The sequence below is a fragment of the Macrotis lagotis genome, chromosome 7, assembly GCF_037893015.1.
Source record: "Macrotis lagotis isolate mMagLag1 chromosome 7, bilby.v1.9.chrom.fasta, whole genome shotgun sequence".
Classification (NCBI taxonomy): Eukaryota; Metazoa; Chordata; class Mammalia; order Peramelemorphia; family Peramelidae; genus Macrotis; species Macrotis lagotis.
Window position 1 is genome coordinate 196,399,899 of NC_133664.1, and position 25,233 is coordinate 196,425,131.

A 25,233-nucleotide genomic window follows, 5' to 3' on the forward strand; every position below is an offset into this window, starting at 1 on the left:
CTCATATCTCTTCATTTGAGTCCATTTGACCTTTTTGATTTAACTGTATTCACTTCATTTTTTTTGCATGTGGTTATTTTTTCCATTCACTTTTATATTCTATACATAGTTTTCCATTCACTTTTCTATTTATAGTTTTACTTTACATTGCATTAGTTCATGTAAATCTTTCCATCCTTCTCTGTATTCACAACACACATCATTTTGTATAGCACAGTTATATTCTATTCCATTACATATGCACATCACATTTCTAGTTATTTCCAAACTGATGGAAATTCATTTAGTTTAGATATGTCACTAGAAATATTTTAGTTCATATGGAAACTTTCTTCTTATCAATGACTTCCTTGTAATATATATCAACAATAATGAAGTCTCTGGTTCTAAGGATGTAGACACTTTATTTACTTTATGTGCAAAATTCCCAATTGCTTTCTAAAATGATTGTATCATTCCAAAGCTTTGTCAACAATGTATTAGTGTATCTATCATTCTGCGACTTTCTCAATGTTTAACTATTGCCACTTTGTGCCTTCTTTACCAATTTGCAAATTAGAGAATGACTTGTTGTGGTTTGAGAAATGACAAGACCTTTATTAATATTCCATAATATTAAAACAAAAAGGAAATTGTTATCCTAGGTTAATGTGAATATTAAAGCAATTTCTTAATTTTCTCGACAGATTCTTGATGATAAAAAGCAATGGTGGAAAGTTCGCAGTGCAAGTGGAGATTCTGGATTTGTGCCAAATAACATTTTAGATATTGTGAGACCCCAGGAGCCTGGATTAGGGCGTGCTGATCCACCTTATACTCATACTATACAGGTACTATTGCTCTGTTAATGTAACTTTTACTATTTTGTGTATGGGCAAGAGCTAAATTGATTATTATGGTACAGTAAGTATAGAGTCAAGGAAATCTAAATTTAATTCTCTGCTTGACCACTTCTTAGATGTTCAATGCTGGAAAAGTAGTTTACTCTGTTTCCCAAGCAATTTTCTAAGACTGCAATTGACAGAGAAGGTACCATTCTACACTGGAAGAGGAATGTCCTTGCCATGAGCAACATACAATGATGAAATCACAAATGCAGTCCAAAAAAGAAAGTCAAAAATTAATTTCATTTTAACTCTTAATTGTTGAAATTAATTCTTGAATATATCTTACATGCAGGAAGTGACAGATTTATGCATAGCACATAAATACCCACAAACATATTTCAATTAAGGAACATACTAATTGCTCCAAGTTTTAGTAATAAATAAATAACTCTTTCTCTTGAAAGTTGCTTTGCCACATATGTTGTTTTTCTCCATATCTTCTCTTTTAGAGAATTAATACTCCCACTTTTTTTTAAACCAAGCTTGCCTTCAACACATTCCGTCCTGTTAGGAGATAGATAGGGCCAAGAGGAACATACTTAAACATTATAAAAAGACATATTAAATACTAAGAATTAAGAGGCCTTATTGAGACCACTTAATCAATCTCATTTTATAGAAAAGGAGAAATTCATAGTCCAAGGATCCTAATACTTAGATCCTATATGCCCTTCAATTGGCTTTCCTATTACCTCTGTTTATGTATAACTTATACTGACTACCAAAGATATGTGGTCAGTTTGACTGAGAAGATTTTTTGCTTTCTATTTTAAAAACTAAAATACATCATTTACATAAAATTAAAATAAATAGAAAGGGTGTATATCCATCTTATCAAATCATACTAGAGATCTCTCTGCAACAAGTGTAGACTCTTAGTGACCTTAAGCTTCATACTCTTCCTATAACTTCAACCCACTTTCCTTTTGAAATATGGAGCTTTTGATTTAGTTATACGAGGGACAGAATGGCATCCCACAAGGGATCCTTAATACTAATCTGACTTGTCAAATTTCTAGAAAGAACTGTTTTTTAATTCCCCAAAATTTGATAACATATTCAAATTAGATCCAAGGATAATGGCATGAACATGTGCAGGAAGTATATTAACTATGTCATAAAATAGTTTTATCTTAGTCACCATTTGAGACTTGAGAGTAATATTTTTTCCAAACTGGAATGGTTTTCTTAATATCTTAGCTTATCTACATATTTCTGGCTAAACTATTGATATTAGCTTAGAATAGTGATTACACTTTTTCATTTGTTTTAAGTGACTTGAGCTTTCACCTTAATTCATGAAATAAGCAATATAGAATATATGATGTAATTTCCAAATAAGATTTAATTAATTAACATATAGACTATATATATATATATATATATATATATATATATATATACACACACATATTGTCCACATGTCAATTAAATCTTATCTGGATTCTAAATAGGTTCATTATATGTATGCTTTTGATCAAGGAAAACTAATATTGAAATGCATTTATATTTGTCCAAATTTATGTGCATAACATACTAAGAATTTAATTTTATGTTCATCATTTGTTATTAGCTATTAATGCCAAAGAAGGAGTTTGAATTATTTAAGGTATGGGATTGCTTACCTTACCAAAAAAATATTTCATTTCTTCTAGGACTTTGAATTTGGCTTTGTATCTTAGATTTAGAAATTCTTTTTTTCTTTTTAAATTAAAAAAGATGGCAACAGTTAACAAAACAGGTTTCCAGTTGTTTGCCCTTAAGATGTTACTGCCATGATATCTCACCTTCTGGATGCCTTAGCTTCTTGGCTTATTTATGAGACTATGTTTACTTATTACCTAAACAGTAACTGAGAATTTCTGGTTCAACTAAACTTATGTCTCCATTTTTTATTTAGTTGGGTTGTTTACTATTTGTTTAACTTCATGGTTTACAATAAGAAGTACTGCATGGAAAAGACTCGCCCAGTGGATCCTTGAGTTTGTTTGTGTTTATGCATGTTTGTGTGTGCCTGCATGTGCAGACCAAGGTATTTCACGTGTGGTGGTAAATATATCTATCTACATGTAACTAGATAGATATGACTATCAGAGGGGTTTTTCCTTCTTTTATGTGTGATAGCTAGGGGTGGGCAACCTCTGGCAAAATTATACCTTCCAATAAACATAGCAGCAAATATTTAAGCATCTATATAACAAATATATATTAGACAGACTGCTTGGCTGTCAGAGATCACATACATATTAATCAAAGCCACATACATATTAATCAAATTCAAAAGTAATAAATCCATTCACTCACATTCCTTCTCACCATCCTCTATCTACTGAAAAGAATTTTTGAAAATGAATGCAGTAAGACTTTTCTAGGAATGTTTGTGTAAGAAAATATTCCTGCAATCCATGTCATTCACCCACAGATGCATCTTGGACCTAATGCAAATACTGTTAAAAGTTAAATGCTAAGGCAGCTACCCTTCTAATGAATATTAGACAATCTGTCTGAACAGGTTCACTATATTAACATCAAAAAGCACTGTTCAAAATGACATTGTGTTGTCACAGAAAGAGTTTTTGAAGGAAGCACCCCCCCACACACATACAATAAGTCACACTACTAAAAGGCACAAAAGTCATACTGATTTTCCTGACTAACTTTTGAAATATAGGTTAAATCCTTTTATAATTAACTCCCAAAGGGCTGCCCAGGATCTTTTGTTGAGCTGGAATTTTGTCATATATTTTGTTTGGAAAAAAAAGAACTATTGATTCAGACTTGGAAATTTTTCTGTGCTGTAATAATTTTAGTTCTGAATGCATTTATACTTTTTTAAAAGGTGAATACTAGCCAAAGTGACTTTTTAATGGTCCTTTCTGCCTCTAAATCCAGATTCCACTTTTCAAGATCTCATTTTGATTTTCATTCTGGTTTGACCCTATACAATTAGGTTTTGGCTATTGTCATTTTCAATTGAGAAGGTATTTCTGCTTTCAGTTTGGTCAGAAATATTCATACAAAGGACTGGAAGACATTTGCTAGGCAATAAATACATTTCTTAACTCTAAGCAGAACTCTGTCTCAAACTACCATCTTTATCTGGAGTTTCTGTAACTTCTCATGATCACAAGTAATTTTGTTAGAGCTAAGTAATTTTTATACTTTAAATACTTTGTCTTCTTCTCTGAAGATAAATGTATGTCATTTGAGAGTTGCCCATTCCTAGCCCTTTCTTTTTAAACTTCTGAATAAAATTTGTCTAAGTAATGCACATTTCTAGTTGCAATTGTGCATGTAATAATGCATAGAAAAGAGTGTTGAAGGGGTATTTGTGTGTGTGTGTGTGTGTGTGTGTGTGTGAAAGAGAGAGAGAGAGAGACAGACAGACAGACAGACACAGATAGACAAACAGACAGACAGACTATGTGTGGGGGATGGAGTTTTGATTTTATTTGTTTTAGATTTAGGCCTTACTTTAAAAAGCTAATTACTTTGTTGTAATATTAAAATGCATTCATATTCTCTGTCCCTGTCTCTTTTCTTTCTTGTGTAGTATATTTTGAAGCACAAGGGGGAGGAAGTCTCCATTTATATTAAAAACTTGTGATTGTGTTTTAGAATTGTTTTCTTGAAATTGAAGCAATATAGAAATTATTTTGTGAATTTCACAGGCATTTAATTTCAATAATATAAGCAGCAATTATAGTAGTAAGCAGTTACATAAATCATCACACCACCCATATTCCTCTTATAAGTGATATAACCTAAAATCCTAGAATGATGAATCTAAAACTGAGAGGAAGCTCAGAGACTAACAAGCTTCTCTTCCACTATCCCCCCCATAATATATATATATATATATGAGGAAACTAGGATCCAGGAGAGTAAATGACCTGTCCAAAGTCACATAAACAACAGAGGTGGTCATCAGAGATTAATCCAGGCCCATGTGAATGTAGTCCTCGGCCTTTCTTCCAATCTATACTACCCCATTGTGAAACTAAATAAAATCATTATTTTCTATACACTTCAGCATATTTTTAGCTGATTATATAAAGTGCTTTTCTAAAAGATAGACTCACTACTCCCAATGAGCTTAAATTATAAGTATAAGCTAAAATGAATATAATAATTCAAATATAAAGTAATATGTTAATTTATTATTTTGGGAAAAGGATTAACATAGTATTTATTCTGTGTACTATCTTTTGCTTTTCAATAGCTTCAGGACTATCATATGCTTTGGTTAAATCATGAATCTTAACCTGGAATCTGTAAACTTTTTTTGTTTTTTTCATTTTTGAAAAATTAATTTCAATATATTTTTTCTCTTTGTTAAATTTATTTTGTGCTTTTAAAAGCATTAATGTGAGGAGTTCATAGGCTTCACGGTCATAGGTGTCACTGATCCATGCACAAAAGGTCTTAATCGATGGAACAAAATACCTGCAATTCATTGTACCACAATGATAAGATTTCAGGCAAATCATTGATAAACCACTGAAACTGGACTCTTCAACTAGTAGTTCTGAATGTACTGATACACCAGAGAAGTTTTGGGGGCAATTAGGTGATGTGGTGTAGAGAGTAGTAGACCTGGGGTCAGAAGACTCTTCTTCATGAGTTTTAATCTGGCTTCAAACTAATGTGACCCTGAACAAATCACTTAATTATGTTTGTCCCAGTTTATTCGTCTGTGAAAAAATGAGCTGAAGAAGAAATGGCAAATCATTTTAGTATGTTTGCAAAGAACACCATAAATGTGGTCATAAAGAATTGGACATGATTGAAACAACAAAACAAGAGGAGGTTTAATACAGTAGAGGCCCATGTTGGTTGCTAACATTGTGTTCCTGTTATTCCTCTCTACAATGCTAATAGTCCTAACTAGAAAGCATAGGTGGGGCAAGTAGGTGGAACAGTGGATAGAGCACTTGGCCCTGGAGTCAGGAGTACCTGAGTTCAAATTTGACCTCAGACACTTGATACTAGTTATGAGACCTTGGGCAAATCACTTAATCCCATTGCTCCACAAAAAATGAAAGGAGGGAAAGGAAAGAGAGAAAAAGAGGGAAAGAAATTCTCTCTTTCAGACTGTCATTCTTTTTTTTCCTGACTTATTCTATATTTTATGGCATTCTAGCTATCTCCTCTATAAAACAAAAATAACTAGGTCATTTCTAAGGACTATTTCAGCTCTGAAATTCTGGGAGTCCATGATCTCAAAGCTCAAAGAACTAAAAATAATTGCTCCCCAGAGAAAGACTTTGGGAGCCTATTACTAAAAAAAAATTGTGCAGTTCAAAAACAAAGCAAAAATGAAACCAAAAACACTACGGTTAGTAGACTATTGATTTGTGTTGGCTTATGTACCTCAAAAATAGTAATTCTCATAGACTTAAGTATTTGAGTGGATCAAATATTCAGAAACCAAAACTAATAATATGAATAAAAGTTAGAAGAGAAGTCGATTTAATCTTGCTATAAAAAAGTAACAATTAGAGTTGTCCATATTTGGGATGAGTTATTTTGGAAGTTTTCAAGATGTTCCTCATTACTGTGACTAATAAACAGAAGCCAAGAGTAAGTTATAGAGGGAATGGATTAGCTGGTTTCTTTGAATCCCTTCCATTTCTTGGTTTCTGTGAAATCACATCTTGTGGCCACCTTCCCTGTTGGAATGAAAGACTGAACTTGGGCTCCTTCCTGGTATATCTAAAAAAAACTTAGAGAAATAGATAAAAGATTTATAATATAAATAAAGGCAGTGACAATTTGATAAGGAAAGATGATCAAGACAGTGCTTTGTTTGACAGAATGCTGTCATTGGAAAAGGTGTTAGAAATGGAGATGGAATGACTCTTGACAAAAGTTAGTTCTCCAAGTGTAGGCAGTTCTCTTCATTACTCAGTAGCTCAATTTCTCATTTCAAACTAATTTCTCCTTTCAAACTTTAATTTCAGATTCCTATTACATAAGTTGACATGACCACATCTAGAATTATTTGAATGTAAGCCTCAATTTTTCAGGAATAGAAATGACTTAATTACAGCATAACATGAAATTAGTTGAAATGATTTTCACATTTGAAAATGAGTTAAATGAGTTCCATTTATTCAATCCATGCATTTCACATCAAGAAATAATATATGAATCAATCCTCTATAACTATATAAGAATTTCCTTTTAAATAAAAGAGGTCTTATCTTTAGCAAACTTTATTCAAAGAAGAAGCTTATGCTCATTCAAGGTTTTGCTCTGGACAAGATTACATATTAATACATTTTCTTTGCCCCCTCTTTATGGCACCTTCACATTAAATAATATTCTCAGGTGCTTTCATACTCCTTCCTCATATAAGCTTTTTTCAGAGAATTATCTCATATCACATTTCAGTTACATTTTAGCATGAATAGATATGTCATTGTCTTTTGATTTCCTGTGTCTTTTATAATGGGGGGGGGAACGCTTGTCTTTATATTGCTTTTCTCCCTAGAAATTATAAGGACCAACTAGGTGTTGTCACAGGGATTTTAAGTTGTGCCTGGGGTGGAAACAGAAGAGAAATGACCTTTTCTTCTTGAATTAATGTGATATAGACTCAGTATTTTCTATTCACATGTCACTGTGATAAATGGTCAATTTATTGAGAGTGATTCTAATTACTTCTCTGTGCAAAGTACTTTTAATAAAGAGACAAAAAAACTAGACAGCTATTGGTCCAAAGAAGTTTTTATTCTACTGAGAATTATCACTGAGCTCAGACAAGTAAACACAAAATAATTTGTGGAGGTAAAAGACACAAACAGTTAGTTGCAATATTAATAGGTTGTTAATTGTCTAAGATACTTAATGATGTCAGTACTCTTCCACATCAAAACTCTCTTTTACTTTCTGTGGTAACCACTTTCTCTCAGACTGCATCATTCTTTTTTTCCTGACTTATTCTGTATTTTATGGCATTCTAGCTATAAAAGGATCTTTGAATATTAGTTTTTTTTTCTCCTGAACCATTTCCCTATTACAGTTAAGTCTCAACAACAATTCAGTTTCAGATATGGAACATAGTGTCAATATAATTTTTTTAGTTGAATAATTGTTATTTAGAGAGTTGACAAGTTTCAAATTCTATCACCAGTGTAAAACCCGGTCAAGGTTTCTTTTTGAAACTTTATTGCTTTTCTGCAATGAAGATACAAGCTATTGGCTATGCCAATGACCTTCCAGGTTCTGAAAAAAAAATGTGACTAATTTTAATTCTTAAAAAAAATAAAATTAGGAGGGCTTTGTCTAATAAAATCTGCATTTTCTTACTCCCAAGTTAAAGGAAAGGAAGAATAAAACTCATTTTATTTTTTAATTCAGTAACTTAAGCCTAAAATTAATAGTACTTTCAAAACAAAACAGCCTTTCTTTGTTTTCAATTTTCCATGGTGGATAATAGTAATGGGGACCAAACAGAAAAACTTCCAGCATTAATTGCTTTGGTTTTAAGAAAAGGAAAACATAATTTCATTAGCAAAAATAGTATCATTTTTGTTTTCACACATAACATGTAATAAAAGTATTATTTTGTTTTCCCCGTGTTCTCAATTTTCTCATCTGATGTGCACATCTGATTTGCTTTATTTTCTTAATAGCAATTACTTGGAGAGCTGTCTGAGGTAATGCACATTCCCTTCATAATTAGTTTTTAAGTTACTTGGTTAGATTCGTCCTGTGACTTTTCATCACTTTATATGTACCAATTATGTTAAGTTTCTATAGCAGTGTCTTCAACTTATCCAGCTATTTAGGACAAGAGTTTATAATTCTTAGTAATTTTAAATTTTACAAAGTAGTCTTATTTTTTGTCTTCATTGTTTTTATTTATTCAATTCATTCTCACCACACATGATTGCATGTACTTGTTTTCTCTTACATATTCCACATACCCCTCCCTCCTTATCTCTTTCTAGACCTGCATTTTTCTCTGTACCTCTACATAGTAGGTTCATTATGAAAAAAAGGTCAGATGTTTGAGACAAAAAGATATTAGAATACCTACCTTCTTACTTGGCTGTGACAGTGACACACAGTGTGATCAGTTGTTTTTTTTTTTATTAAATCACTTATAGGATAATAGAACTCTAGTGGTTCTTGCTTTTGTGATGATAAAAAATGCATTGTGGCATTCATATCAATGAACATTTAAAAGTTTGAACTCTAAAAAGAATTTAATCTTTAACAGTTCTTAAAGTAGTTTCATGGCACAGTGGATATATTAGAGAACTAAAAACTCAGAATTACAGAGCTCAAATCAGACTTACTAGCTGTAAGACTATGGGCAGTTCACTCAATGACTGTCTCAATTTTCTTATCAGAAAAACAGAAATAACAACTACTTTCAAAGTTTTATGAAGATAAAAAATAGATATTTCTAGAGATCTTTGAAAACATTAGAGTACTGTATAAATGCTAGCTATTATGATTTTTGCTTCAGAAATATTTTTAGTATGACAATTCATAATTATGTTCATTAGAGTTTCATGTTAAATGAATATCTTATGTTTACAGAATTTTTTTGTTTATAAACATTTGATTTTGGTAGTGTTTACCACTCACAGTTCTTGTATAGTAAAACACAGTAATTGCTTTATGCCTATTATATATATATATATATGATATATGTATATAATATATATATCTATATATATATATATAAAGAATTTCTGTAGTAACCACTTTCAGACTGCATCATTCTTTTTTCTGACTTATTCCATATTTTATGGCATTCTAGCCATAGAAGGATCTTTGTATATTAGTTTTTTCTCTTGAACCATTTTCCTACTACAGACTAAGTATCAACAACAGTTCAGTTACAGATATGGAAATAGCATATATAAAGAATTGTTCATTTTTAGTAGAACTGAGAGGTTCCTCCTTATTACATAGTTAGTATTTCTTGAATTTGAATGTCTTTGTTCATGTTTACATTGTTCTTTATAACCAATGTATACATTATTTCCCCTTTGATTTCCATTATCTGATTTTTCTATCTCTTGTTGCAACTTTTAGAGTAATTCCATTAAATTAAAAAGTTCATTCCTAAATCAGGATTCCTAAGTGCCACTTTGAAGAAAATGTTAGGAGGGATTAATGTAGAAATTTTCAGGATCAAATTTAAATGAAAATGGTTAAATGAATTTTCAAGTGTCCTACCACCCTGTTAAAATAATGAACTTTGTCTTATATTTGTACCAATACAATATGGAAAGCAAATACTCTGAGGTTAACTTTGATGTTCCAGTAATGTGAGGTATCTTAGAAATTAGAAATTTGAAAATTTGGAATATATCAAAATATATTTATCAATAAATTTAAATGATTTCTGTTTAGACAGTATTTTAATTACTTTTTTTCAGTCACTGTAATAGTTTTAGATTGGTGTTTTAGGCTCAATTAAACTAATCTAACCATTACACTTATACAAAATCCTTTTAAATTTTCATAAATTTCTTTATTAATATTTCTAGGCTACAGTCACAAACTTGAACATATAAATCTATCATATATCATATATTGAATACTAGTGTATAAATTTAACTTGACTTTCCAAAATATTTCCTTTTAAGTAAGATGAATGTCTCATTTAAATAACAGTGTAAAGAAATAACAGAAAGGGAGATCATTTGAAAAATAGTAGCCTAACATGACAATATTTTATTTTTAAAGAATATTCTACTGATCTCCCGATATCCATAGAAGAATGAGAGATAGGGTGTAAAGTCTCTAAAATATATGAATTTAGAGATTCATCTGTGGCACATCATTGCTTAAAATGAATATGAACTATAATGATATTTTATTGCTACAGTGTTTTTGAATTTTGAATTCCTATTAGGTTGACTAATAAAGTAATCAGTTTATATTTGAGCTAAGTTGGATCAATGTGAGTAAACTGATGTGCAAGGATCTGAATTTCTTGTAATGTTTGTATTTATTGGAAATATTGTGATACTAATTTGGCCTTTAACTATGCTATAAAGCCCTTAAAGGCTGACCCTTTATCAAGAAACAAGTATCTGTAGTTGCAAAGATATTAAAAATGTTATATCCAATGATTTCTATAGAGCAGCTGATTGGCACAACAGAGAAAGTTCTGGATATGGAGCCAGAATGACCTGAATTCAAATCTGACTTCATACTATGCGGATCACTTAATCTCTGCCTCAGTTTTCTCAGTTGTAAATGTGGCTAACATTTTTCTTATAGGGTGGTTATGAGGATTAAATGACATAGCAATTGTAACTGCTTAGCACAATACCAATCATATAGTAAGCATTATATAAATATTGACTCCATATAGCTATATAAAAATTCACTTTTTTTTCTTTTTTAAATCTAGCTTTAATTTCACTCTTTGGTAAATTATTAATTGTTCCCCCTCAATTTAGAAACAAAGAATGGACTATGGTCCTAGACCCTCTGATACTCCTTCAGCTCCTTCTCCACCTCCTCCAGTACCAACAGCAGCACCTGTCCCTCTTCCACCATCTGTACCAGCTCCTGTTAATGTGTCAAAGGTACCAGCAAACATAACTCGCCAGAATAGTAACTCCAGTGACAGCGGAGGCAGTATTGTCCGAGACAGCCAGAGGCATAAACAACTTCCTGTCGATCGTAAGTTTCTGATGGTGAGGGGAAAATATCCACTGTTTATTTAAGGGATTAAATGCATTCCCAATTTTATTAACATTTTAAAAACATTTTAAGATAAATATATTTCCATGTATTGTTTTATATTAAAATTTCTCAAAGTTTGAAAAATTTACTTAAGAATCACAGCCTCTCAGTGTTGGAAAAAACTTCTGCCCTCATATTTGAGGACTTCAGTGTGCATATTTAGATCCCTTCCAATACTCTGGCAATCCAGGTCATAACCACATCACCTGCTATAATTGGCACCTTTGTTCTTCTTCAAACACACACATGGTGAAAAAAATTTACTATCTTGTTTTCTTCATTCATGATCAAGAGCACTGAAATTTCTATATTTTACATAAATTCCTACACCATCATTTGTCCCTGGGCTTCATTCACCCTAGTACTATTCCTTCTCTTCACATTTACCTTTTGTCCATATATCCTTCAGTGTTCTAATATAATCATTGCTCCGTCTGTGGCTTCATTTTCCTCCTTTCCCAATCTTGACCTTATAGTTAAGTTGTCAACTTTACTCTGTTCTCCAAATAATATTCAGTCATGCCTTCCCAAATCCTTGGTTACCCTGATCCTCCTCCTTCTCCACTCTTACTTATATACTGCTGAATAATAGTAGAGAAAATTATGTTATTATATTGACTGGGTCTTCTTTAAATTTGCTAACTAATTTTAACTAAGCTCTTAATTCAGCAAGGCAAGCCTTTTAATCTTCCACAATTGAATTTATTGCACTTTACACATTCTTATAAACCTTTTCTTCTCCCCCTACTTCAGTCTCTCCATCTCCCTCTCTGCAGAAGATGTTGCCATATATTTTACATAGAAATTAGCAGGAATGGGAAGGGGGAGGGAATAATCCTTTATTGTATTTCCTATGCATTTGACACTATCCCAAGTACTTAACAAATGTCTCACTTTAACCTCACAGCAATCCTGTCAGGTTGCTAGAGGAAATTCTCAATGAGTTTCCCTTCATTTATATCTTGTAATCTATTGATAAAATGTCAGCTTCCCCAGTCTCTGATAAAGAGGTAGCCTTTCAAAACTCTTCATCCCTTCCCATCTCCTCTGGCAAATGGATCCTAAAATCTTCCCCTCTCCCTAATTTTCAATCTCTTTCTGTCTATAGCTTTCCTGCTGCTTACAAACATCCCTAATCTCCTCATCCTAACGAATCTTCAGATGACCCTACCATTCCCTCAAACTATTCAGAGGTTTTTTCCTCCCTTTCAAAAAATCCTTAATGGAGGAAAAAGAGAAAGCTTATATGCTAACATCTATTGCAGATATAGAGAAATTCTACAAAGAAATCAATAAAATTTTCAAGTCAAATGATCATATAATTTGAAATGAAGTAACTTCAATGCAAAGGTTTGAAATTTTTCATTGCTTTTTCCTTATTCTTTCATATGTAATGAGTAAGAAACACCAAGGATTGGTTTATTACACAGAAACATCCTACTCATACATTATGAATACTTTTTATGAAAAAAATAATCAGAAGGGATTGGATTTGATAAACACTGAATAACATTCCATTGATTTTTCTTTAACAACAAGGAAATGCCTGGCTATTGATGTAAAAGTAATTCCTGAACCAGTTAATTGTTTATTGTTATAATACCACCAACATGTAAAAACTAAGATAAGAATTAATTCAAAGCTAGAAGATGTAATAAAAATGAAAAAAAATAACTACAAACTTGTTTTAATGAAGCTCTTAACACTGAAAATTGGGGATTGAATGGACAGTAGAGTATCAGTACACACACACACACACACACACACACACACATATATACATCAGTAAACTTATTACAATAATTTTATATTGAAGTTTAACCAATATAAATCTCTTGCTATATTAAAAAGACCCCCCTCCAAAAAATAATCCTAAAACAGTTTCAGGAAGCATTTTACTTATTTGCTAAGTAAAGAGTTGTGGGGACTAAGGACAATATAGATTTAAAATATAAATATATTTGCAAAATTGATGGAAAGAAGTAGGGGACTCTGGTAGAGAATTTTGCATATAATGGCAGATGAGTTTGATGTTAACTTTGATGAATTGGTTTTTTATTAGTGTCTTTTCCACTCTCCACCATAATTCAGTAAATTTTGTTTTAAAGGGGAAAAAAATTCCCTCAAAACATAATTGCATAATTCAGTAAAACAGCTTCCCCCATTTGTCAGGTTGAAATTCTTCATTTCACACTTCCCTGTCACTACATTGGTGGTGTGTTTTAACTTCTTCCATTTGAAACCCTCTTTTGCACCGATTGATGTTCTAAAGTCTTTCAAAATGCTTTTAACTCAATAATACGGTTATCGTTGTATACACTATTACCCTACTTCTACTCACTTTGGTTAAGTTCTTTCTATTCTTTGTAGCAAGCGATGGCTCTCAGAGTGGAGGAGGAACAGTATATATACTTAAAAATGGTGATATAAAAACAAAATATATCTATTATAATTTGGTGAGAACCAGAGAGGAGAAAATCAATTTAAATATAGTAAAATTTTAATTGTAATTGCATCATTTATGTATGAAATTGAAAGGAAACAAAGCAAATGAAAGGTAGAAAATACCTACAAATTTATATTACAATGTCTTCAATATCATGAACAGTAGAGCTACCACATCTGAATTCTAACATCATAGTCTTGGATATGCTCATAAAGGCTTTATAATAGAACAAAAACCAAAAACCAGCTGGACTAGACTAAGAATACATAGAAATGATAATAATGGTATTTTTTCAAGTTAAATTTTTTAAATTTTAAATGAAGAAACTGAATCTCAGAGACATTAAATGACTTATCTATGTTCACCTAAAGTAAGTGTTCCTCTTATAGACATTTTTTCTCCTTTCATCCCTTTACAGTGTTGCCTACACAGTCTCTCTCAGGACCTCCTCTCTGCCTATTTCAGACCATCACTCATGTACATCTGTTTCTGAAGTTCATTCCATTTGATTATATTAGCATGATTCTAGTTGCTGTCATCATTCAATCTCTAGTTAACATTCCCTTCTTCCACAATGAGTTCATAATTTTGTTCTGTACCTCAACTCTTGCTTCCATGCTTGGAGACTATAATACTTATGTTGATAATTTTTAGGCTATCCTAATCTCCTATTTCATCAACCTAAATCTGTGACCTCAGTCTTTCTTCAAGTTCAAAAGTAATGACACCTTAAAACCTATATCACCATGATTTTATCATTTTTTCTCAGTCTTCAATATTCTTAACCTCTGAACAACTTTTGATGCTGTTGATCTCCTTTTCCTAAATATTCATTCTCTCCTCCTTTGGATTCAGCATTACTCTTATCTCATTCTCCTGATCATTCTATTTCTCCATTTTCCATCTCCTGCCTATTGAATATAGATATTGCCCATCATTCTATTCCTTTCTACATAATCTCTCTTAAAGTGAGGGATAGCAGTAATAATATATCATAACTGCATAATGGTACAAAGTTTTAAATTTGTGGAGGAGTCTTAATGGTGTCACACAATACTAAGTGGCATTGCTCACTGTTGAACTTAGACTTCCTTACTCTTTTATTCTTTGGGGGGGGGGGGCATCCTAACTTATTTTGAACAAAAAAATAAAACAATTGATCTATGTTTGTATATTTACTTTATTAGGAATTATTCTATTGGAGAAACTCACCTTCATTATTGCAAGTTTTGTTTGGTAGAAAGCTTATGGAAGAATTGTTTTTCATGAACAGAGAATAACATTCACTGGAATTATAAGAGGCCCTGAAAACTGGATTTAAGAGGATTTTTTATATGTGTATGTGTGTGCTACATGTGTTTTCAATTTTTGTTATTTAAAGAAACAAAAGCAACAACATATTTTTGAAGAAGAAATTCCAAAGGAATATTTCTGCTAGTATACTCTGAGGAAAAGTTTCCTCTTAGAAAAAATCACAATCCCATGAGTTTTGTTTTCTAATTGAGTCCGTAGAATTTCATTTATTTTCTCTCAACATGGTGATCTTTGACATTGCAGAACTCTAATTCTATTCTTTAGATCAAAGTTCACCAGAACCCATTCTTTATTTAGAACAGTTTATAGGTTAGAACAGTATGTACTATGTCCAGTTATGCGGAAATAGAGAAGAATCCAATAGGGAAAAAGCATAGTTAGAGCATTATGATGAACTAAGAAGCCTCCTGACACTAAATGACTCACTATGTTTGGTTTTCATTAAGTGGGAGTAGGATATTTCCTTATTGGCATGTAAAATATAAACAAACCTGCTGAAAATTGTCCATATACTAAATTTCATTTATAAATAATATAACATTTTAAAATGACATAATGGTTTAAGAATTTTAAATTTATCACATGGATGAGATCATACAAGCAGATGGACTTTAAGTATGCACTTTGATCTTCTTTTGGTAAACCAAGTATGTTTAGAATTATTTTCTTTTTAAAGAGATTTTTTATGTAATTTCCTTGAATTGAGTTTTGGATTTTATCTACATTTGAAAACAAATTTTGCTGTCAAGGTGGATACAGATCACTGTGTATTTTTGGTGACAGTTCATCAGAGCCAAGACCCTCCCCATTGTCTCCCCACTGCTCATACTACTCTGCTTATGCCAAAGTACAACAGGAAGAAATTAGAAAAGGATCTAATAACCAAATGTATGATTTTTATCATGCATACAAAAACAGGGTAGACAATTAGCAGTATGTCCTTCCTTAATTTCAAGTCAGTGGAAAGAAATATCAATATCCAATAATTCATGATAATTTAGCATGTTCTTAGACTATAGAACAAGGGTCTAGAGTGTGGAAGTTTTATGGTGGGATATTCAATTTAAATAAGGAAAATCTGCCTTGATTAGATCTGCCTAAAATGGTAGAATACACTGCTGTCCTTATCACTTGCAAATTCATGTTTCAGGTTAATTTTAAACAAGATTTGATTCTACAAGCTGAAAACATTTAGAAAGATTACAGCAATGCAAGTTGTTTTTATTTTAAAAACTATAAAAAAATTCCTAACTGTATATCTTCTCTAAAGATGTAAATGTTTTAGTGGTAAGAGATTATTTTAAGGGGAGACTTACAGGGCAGCCATCTGTGTCAGTGAAAATTTTATTTCGTTTCTTCTTCTCCCCCTCCCTTCTTTTTCATACAATTCCCTTTGCAACAAAAAGTAGGAAAAATAGTATATAAGTTATTCTAAACTCCCTTTTAAAGGATGTTAAAATAAGAATTCAGGAGTCCAACCCAGACTTCATCATTACTGACTCTTTAATCTTGGGTAAGACACAATCTTTTCAAAATGAGGAGTAGAAAGGGTGGTACAATGGAAAGGGGACTATCTCTGATGTCAGTTAACATGGATTAAAATTCCTTGCAAAGTGTGACCTTCAGTAAGTTGTAACATCCTTTACAACTCCAGGGGCTTCAATTTCCTTAACTGAATGGGTTAGACTAAATAGCTTTTCAGGTCCCTTGCTGTCCTGGATATATAATGATAGGATCCTCCTTCTATTATAATATGATCTCCATAGACTCTTTCATTTCTCAAGACCTGAACTCTGTAACCTAAGAGATTAAAGGTGAAAAATTTTAATTTATAGGAAGGAAATCTCAGATGGAAGAAGTACAAGATGAGCTTATTCATAGATTGACAATTGGCCGAAGTGCTGCCCAGAAAAAATTCCATGTGCCACGACAGGTTGTGCCTGTAGTCAATATCACTTATGATTCCACACCAGAGGATGTGAAGATGTGGTTACAATCAAAGGGATTCAACCCAGTGTAAGTGTGACTCTATAAACATTCCCTTTTAAAAGTTTATCATGTTGGGGTGGCTAGGTGGTGCAGTGGATAGAGCACTGACCTTGGAGTAAGGAGTACCTGAGTTCAAATTCGACCTCAGACATTTAATAATTACCTACTGTGTGGCTTTGGGCAAGCCACTTCACCCCATTGCCTTGCAAAAAAAAAGATCTGAAAAAAAAAGTTCTAACATGTGTCATTCTCCTTCCTCCCCCAAAACATTAAGATGTAAGTGATGTTAAGTAAAGATAGTAGAAGATAAACTATAGTATTTTCCTCATGATGCTAAATAATAATTTTAGATGGTAGATTGTACTCTACTCATTGCAAATAACTTTTTTGAAGCACTTAATAACTATAAAGAATATTTGAAAGAAGCAGAAATAGTCAATGCCCTTGGCCTAATTTTTCTATTTATGGAATATCTGTTCACTTCTTTGTTCCTTCAGATAAACTGGCAGTAGTATTGGGGCCCCTTTATCCTTCCTTCCCCTTGTATAGACTCAGCTGATTTGGAAGAAGGACCCTCTAAGCCACATAGAATACACATGCAAGTATATTGCCATTGCTCAGGCACATAGAAACAAGCTCTCTCCAAAGGTTATTTGACACAATAGTACATCACATCTGCCTTAATAATCTTGTGGTCTTATGATCTCATCTATGAGCTAAAGTCTTTTGAAAAGATAAACTTTGATTCATTTTTGGTGTATTTCCTAGTTATATGTCAAACTTGAGAATCCAAGTCAATTTTTGGGGGGGAAAATGTATCCCCTGAATCATAGAGACAAACTATAATTTTCTTGCTATCTAGTTCAGGGGTAATGAACTTCATACCCAGCGCATCAATTATCAGTTTTTAAGAGTTTTAGAATGTAATAGTACTCATTGGGAGGCAAGAAGGAGAAAGTATTTCTAAGATGCTGCAGCATTTTCTGATGATTATCATTTTTGAACTGTACTATTAACTGCTGTGGGATTATTAATAGAGATTTCTAGTTCATGAAAAGCACTAACCCCCCCCCCAAAGTCATGAATTTAAAAAATAAATATCTCATACACACTCTTTTTTCTGTCTACATGGATATTTTAACATTATATTTTGTCTTTTTTAGGACGGTCAATAGCCTTGGAGTGTTGACTGGTGCACAGCTTTTCTCTCTCAATAAAGATGAACTGAGGACTGTTTGCCCCGAAGGGGCTAGAGTCTTTAACCAAATTACTGTACAAAAAGCTGCATTAGAGGTAAGGCTCTCTCAACATATACTTGGTATGTTTCAGTAGTAATGAATAATATAATCTTCAAATTGACTGTCCTGGAGAAAGAAATCACTACTATGCATATGAATAATTTTCTTGTCCTATACAACTTCATTAATTGTATCTCTTGGATTTTTTGAAATTGATGCTTTTGATTAAACCCCCCCCCCCCCAAATCTAAGAAAGTCATTTTATTTCACAAAGGGTCACTACAGAGCTGTTAACCACTCAATAGAGTAATCAGTTCTTACTGATTTTGCAACATGGAACCTGATTGACTTTGAAAAAATCTTTTCTCATTCTAAGTCTATGAAATGATTTTTACATAATTCATAGTTTTAAATACTTAGAGGCATATTTTGTTTTAAGAGTAAAGACATTCAATACTAAATTACACATACCCTTATTTGAATTTAGGTCTAATAATTACCTGTCCCTGATTTCTATTCTCTTTGAACTTTAATTCATTGCTCCTAATAGGTTATATAGGTTTGAAAGCTACGAACAATTGTTTTTTCTGTATTGTATCTAAGTAAAGACAAATCTACAAAGGCGTTGGGTTTTTTAGAGACTCAATGCCTAATTAGAATTCCCAAAACCATGGGTGAGCTTTCCAGTAATCTCCTATAGCTTCCCACTGTGAACTTCAGAAGAGGTATGAAATCATATCTGACTCCTCAGAGGTACAGAAACCTAAGCATTAGATATTTGCAACCCAAGCCAAATCTCCAAGGCATTAAGGGAGAGGATTAGAGATCCATGTTTGACTTAAAGCTTTAAAACTTTCATTTCCAGCTGCTTGTTTAATATTAGGAAATTAAGATACTTACCTAATTATACGCTCAAATATAATATCAAAGGACTAGGAAGGATTCTAAGAGGTTATCTAGACCATTTTAATATCCAGCCTTTAAATCTCATCCTGCTGAGTTGCATTTTTATATCTTAAAGAGAATTTTCTTCCTCCTTTTCTTCATTCTTTCCTAGGTATCTTTTTGCATGTTTTGATATCAAGAGTAGTTTTAATAAAACCTATACAAAATCCTTTGCAAAGGGTAAAATTCCAAAAAAAATAGGTATTTAAAAAGGAAAACTAAAAATAAATTATATTGACTTCTGACTAAGCATATTTTAGGTTAGTTTATGATTTAAAATAAGCCAGGGAGACAAAGAACTCAGATTTGAAGATGTTCATTGCTTGCTTATTTCTTGTAAATCAGTTAATCTTTAAGGTATTAACATTCCACATTTGTAAAATGAAGAAGTCAATCTAGAGGATATTTATGGCCCATTCCAATTGTATTATATGGAATAAACCCAATAAGAGATTATCCTAAAAGGTAGGGGTGTGTGTTTGTGTGTGTGTGTGTGTGTGTATGTGTGTGTGTGATCAGATCTGTTATTTCCTCAACAAGGAACTGATGATGAGGAAACTTCTACCAATGTTAGGTTCAAGCCTGCTCTTCAAAGAAGAGTCTAGGGGCAGCTAGATGACACAGTGGATAGAGCACCGGCCCTGGAGTCAGGAGGACCTGAGTTCAAATTCAGCCTCAGACAATAATCACCTAGCTGTGTGGCCTTGGGCAAGCCACTTAACCCCATTGCCTTGCAAAAAAAAAAAAAAAACAAACTAAAAAAAAACACCTAAAAAAAACAAACAAAGAAGAGTCTAAGAGATTAGATGACTTGGTTACCATCATTTAGCTATTTTGTGAAGAGGGTTTTGTCTTTGAGGCCTGCCTTCTATCTTCTAGGCCAAACTATTTTCAGATTGAATAAGTAGAGGGTCTTAAATCACTCCAGATCCTTAAAATGGACTATATGAGTTGTATATTTTCTATTGCTCCTATAGCTTTGAGTATAATAAATCAGAAAGAATGGAGTCCTTGGAAATGTTTTGGAATGATTTGAAAATGAAATTTTTACTAGATTATCCCTAAATGCACATTATATAAATTGAGAAGCTAACCAGCCCAAAGCAGAATATACAACTCTATAACCAATCTGAATCAAGAGAAGTTTTATTTTCCAAAGTCCTATTAAGAATCAATTTAGGGGGGCGGCTAGGTGACACAGTGGATAGAGCACCGTCCCTGGAGTCAGGAGCACCTGAGTTCAAATCCAGCTTCAGACACTTAATAATTACCTGTGTGACCTTGGGCAAGCCACTTAATCCCATTGCCTTGCAAAAACCTAAAAGAAAAAAAAAAGAATCAATTTAGGGTTCATTCTTTAACTTGTATCCTCAGTAGGGGTGGCTAGGTGGTTCATTGGATAGAGCACCAGCCCTGTAGTCAAGAGTACCTGAGTTAAAATCTGGCCTCAGACACTTAATAATTATCTAGCTGTGTGGCGTTGGGCAAGTCACTTAACCCCATTGCCTTGCAAAAAAACTAAAAAAAAAAAACCTAATGGATCCTCAGATGCCTTATTGACTTCATAAGGACCAATTTCCATTTATTTGCTACTCACAAAAACTGACTAGAAACTTTCTGAATTAGTTTTGTTTCAAAACTGTGAAAATGTTAAAGTGACATCCAGTATTATGGTCTTATTGTAGATTTGAACGGAATTTCAAAATTCAAACCCTAATATCTGTGAATATCACTTACATGCTCCTCCATACCTATACCCTGGCCTACTGTTGCAATTAAAGTATATTTGGCTCCCCTTCTTTTCTCTTTTTTCCCCTTTATCTCTGTATCCATTCACTAACAGTTAAAGTTGTAAACTAATGTTACCTGAGTTGACCTATCTTATAGAGAGGCATAAATGACCACAGTGGAGAGAGATATTCACAGGAATAAATGGTTTATAAATCAGTTATCTTCTGGAAGCAATCCAAACCTCTGGCAGAGAATTCCTCTAAATAAAAAATATATCTATTCTCTGATGCCAAAAGCTAATTACTCTATTGATATTTATAATTTCATTACCTCCTTCTTACAGGATGTTCATAGTATTTCATATTTAAACACAGCCTCATTTATCTCTCTAGATTATGTTGTGGTAGATAGTGGACACAGTATATTTTGCAAATAAGAGAAATAATTAGATATATATTAAAAAGGTCCTATAGCCATACTCAATGAGTTAATGGCCCAACCTTCAGTTCATCTCCAAAGAGGATGTTCATAGGAAATGATAATAATTTTTTAAATGTTAGAAGATAGAATAGAAACCATCTAGTTCAAATCCCCTCTCAGTTTAGGATGAAAAAACTGAGCTCAGAGAACTGGCAACCCATGAATAATAATCAGTCAAAACTCAAACCTATGGCTTCAATATTCAGAATTCAGTTCTCTTTCCTGTTAGATGAGAAGCATAAAGGAATGCTTATCAAAGTTTTTTTTTCATTATGGACTTTGCTTCCACACAATCCAATAATCACTATTTGTGAACTTGTTTTGTTTTATAGGATAACAGTGGAAGCTCTGAGCTTCAAGAAATTATGAGAAGACGGCAGGAAAAAATTAGTGCAGCTGCCAGTGATTCAGGAGTGGAATCTTTTGACGAAGGAAACAGCCACTAATCTTTTTAACTCCAATGTTCTTGGCATTATTGCAAAATGCTTTGCTTTAGGAAGCCACGAAGGGAATGTCATGTTGATGGGTTTGGGGATTTTGGAGAGGGTTTTTTTGGTACACATCATTTTTTTCCATAGAGGAGTAAAGAAAACCTGAGTCAGCAGCTGGATGTGCCACTGGTCTATGTGTTTTATATATACATATATAAAACTAAAGAGCTTGAAACTGATTTTTTTTAACTGCAAAAATATTTCATCCAGTGGCATGAGAATTATGTTGTTCAATTAACTATTTCATTCCCTGTCAACAATGAAGCAGCCATATTTCATAGCTTTGGATTTGTGACAACAAAGCAGGGACAATGGCAAATTGTAATGGCTCTTAATTCAAATCATTTAACTTTGGTCTGTCACGATGGTGTCTATGACTCAGAGTGTTCGCTTGCTTTGGTTCGGACCTCGGCTCACTCAGGTCTCTAATCTTGCATGTTCAGTGACAGGATGTGAAGATTTATTTAAAGTTCTTAATGCCAATCCCTGAAAAGATGAAACATTTGAACTAACTGAAAAGTGCAACAAGGCTTCTAATAAATAGATTTGTTTTGTGCGGCATTCTTTTTTATCATGGCTCTGTTGAGAACACAATCTGTTTAGCCTGTTTTTTTCTATTTAGTTCCTGTTTCACTGATTATAAATCATGCTATATGATAAAGCACAAGAGAAAAATGTAGACACATACACCTACACAAACACAAGTATACAAATATACACATGTAACAAAAGCTACACTGTTAAAGAAATATTCAGAAAACTGTTTTGATGTGCATCACAGTATTTTTCCTAAAGTGAAAGCCTCCCTTTTTTAAAAGGGAAAATAGTAAAAAGAAATTTGGGCCATTTTAGGTATTGATCTGTGTCAAGTTCTCTTTCTGATAGTATTTAAATTATATATGTTTTAATTTTAGATAAATAAGAAAAAACCTACTCCTCGGTAAATGTTATTTTTGGAAACAATGATTTTTGTCACTAAATGTTTTATTGTTTCACTTATATAAAAAGAAGCTATGTAAGAATGTTGTATATTTTAACATAAATCCATTTAGAGAGATTATATCTAGTTTCATTAATTTTCATAGTGCCTTCTTCATATGTCAGCTGAAAGTCTTCAATAAACATTATTTGTTGTATGTTAATTACTCGTGTTTTTGTTATTGAAGACTGGGGAAGTGGTGATGATCTTTTATTCCCTTTATTCATGGTCCAACTCAGTTGCTGTACTCCCCTTACAGTCTTCTTTGTTTCTCCTACCTCTCGGAGGTTAAAGGATTATATGACCTCAAATTTTCCAAGATCTTTTGAATCTCTTCCACTTATTTAACTCTTCTTTATAGCCTAATTATTTGTGCAAACATCTTTGCCCTGCAAGTACTTCAAGTGAAATGTCTTTCATTTTTCTCATTGTATCCCTAGGTCTTACTATAGTTTGAGGCTGTATTTAAGATGTTAAAATGTATTAAATAATTCTTATTCAATAATAACATTTTAAAGTACTTTTTGTGAGAAAAGTATTACATTTGGGGGCATGCAAATGACTAAAATGCAATCTTTCCCCTCAAGGAGTTTATTATTTATAACCTATGACTGAATTTATATTATACTAATCATAGGCATATGATTGAGTAGAACAACTCAGAGTTGTTGGTTTTGCTCTTTTTAATTTAGAAAGGCCATTTCATTTCAGTTCTGATAAATAAGCATGGCTTCAGAATCTTCTACTCCCAGGAAGCTCTTGTTCAAATATTTCTTCTAGTGATGCTTATGGCAATTCATCCACAACTCTTCTATGCCACCCTTCTCTTTGTCCTTCCATTATCCACTAGGGATTCAACCGACATTCTCGGAGTCTTCTTCTGAATCTGAGACATTACACGCATGCCAGTGTAGTTGCAACCAAGCCAGCCACCTCTTACCCTTTACTGTCATTACCTGATGGACCTACCTGTTTTTTTCCTGGTCATCTCTCTAATAACACTTTATTTTTTTTTGTTTGTTTTTTTTTGGGGGGGGATTGAAAGGCAATGGGGTTAAGTGACTTGCCCAAGGTCACACAACTAGGAAATTATTAAGTGTCTGAGGCTGAATTTGAACTCAGGTACTCCTGACTCCAGGGCCCGTGCCTATCTACTGAGTCACTTAGTAACCCTCTAATATCACTTTATATGGAGACTTGATTTTTTTCTATTATGCTGCAGCCTAATTATGCCCACTACATGTACCTTTGTTGATCATTGTTCAGTTTTAATTTCTCAGGTACCACAATATTCTGCCTTTGTAACCATATTTTATTGGAGAAATATGGATGTTAAAAATTGGGTTTTTTTCAGGCATTATCTTGGATCGTCAACTTTCTTCTTCCTTTGCAGAGCCCTCCCTCATTTAAATCCAATTCACTTGCAAGTCTTGGCATCACCTTGCTAATATCATGGTCTTCTTCAAGAACAAAGGACAAACAATAACTTCAAATATGAGAAATAGTCCAGGAGTAAGGAGAGCTCCCCAGGATGAACAGGTTTCCATGACTTGCTAGGCAAATCTGTGGAAGATAAGTCACCAGTACAGGCTAGAGAGAAATGAGGGAACAGGTGACCTGATATTATGAGTAAAAATTGTCTAGTAAAAATATTCTCTTCGAGTGCTTGTTAGTTCACTACTTTTAACTGGTGACAAAATCAAGGGTCAGAGATTCAATTAAACAAATTGGACAAACTTTTAATAAGCACCAAAAATGCAGATCACTAAGCTAGGTACTGGAAGCTACAGATATATAAAATGTTGAATGATACCAAGACCATGGTGACTTCAGTGCAATGCTTTGCAATTCCATGATTAGTCATAAAGTTTAAATCTCAGCATTCTTTTTATTTGAACCAGACTGCACTTCCTTATTTTTTAATCAAAGTTAAAATTTCATCAGATCTCTGGTCATGATAAATAAAGTTTCATTTATATAGTTACAGTGTTTCTTATGAAATAGTACT

At 32.7% G+C, this 25,233-nt stretch overlaps 1 protein-coding gene across 8 annotated transcripts in view; it reads left to right on the forward strand.

Moving 5' to 3' along the window:
• Positions 1 to 23,620, forward strand: part of EPS8 (EGFR pathway substrate 8, signaling adaptor) — a 242,441-nt gene extending 218,821 nt beyond the window's left edge. For 7 of the 8 annotated variants that reach the window (XM_074194360.1, XM_074194361.1, XM_074194364.1 and 4 more), the window contains 5 exons: positions 687 to 830; positions 11,324 to 11,549; positions 17,208 to 17,388; positions 18,525 to 18,654; positions 22,088 to 23,619. In XM_074194360.1, coding sequence (XP_074050461.1) covers positions 687 to 830; positions 11,324 to 11,549; positions 17,208 to 17,388; positions 18,525 to 18,654; positions 22,088 to 22,201 — 795 coding nt within the window. In that variant the 3' untranslated portion in view covers positions 22,202 to 23,619. Of the gene's footprint in view, positions 1 to 686; positions 831 to 11,323; positions 11,550 to 17,207; positions 17,389 to 18,524; positions 18,655 to 22,087 lie in introns of all 8 variants that reach the window. The other variant, XM_074194367.1, reaches the window with a different exon arrangement.
• The last annotated feature ends 1,613 nt before the right edge of the window (positions 23,621 to 25,233 follow it).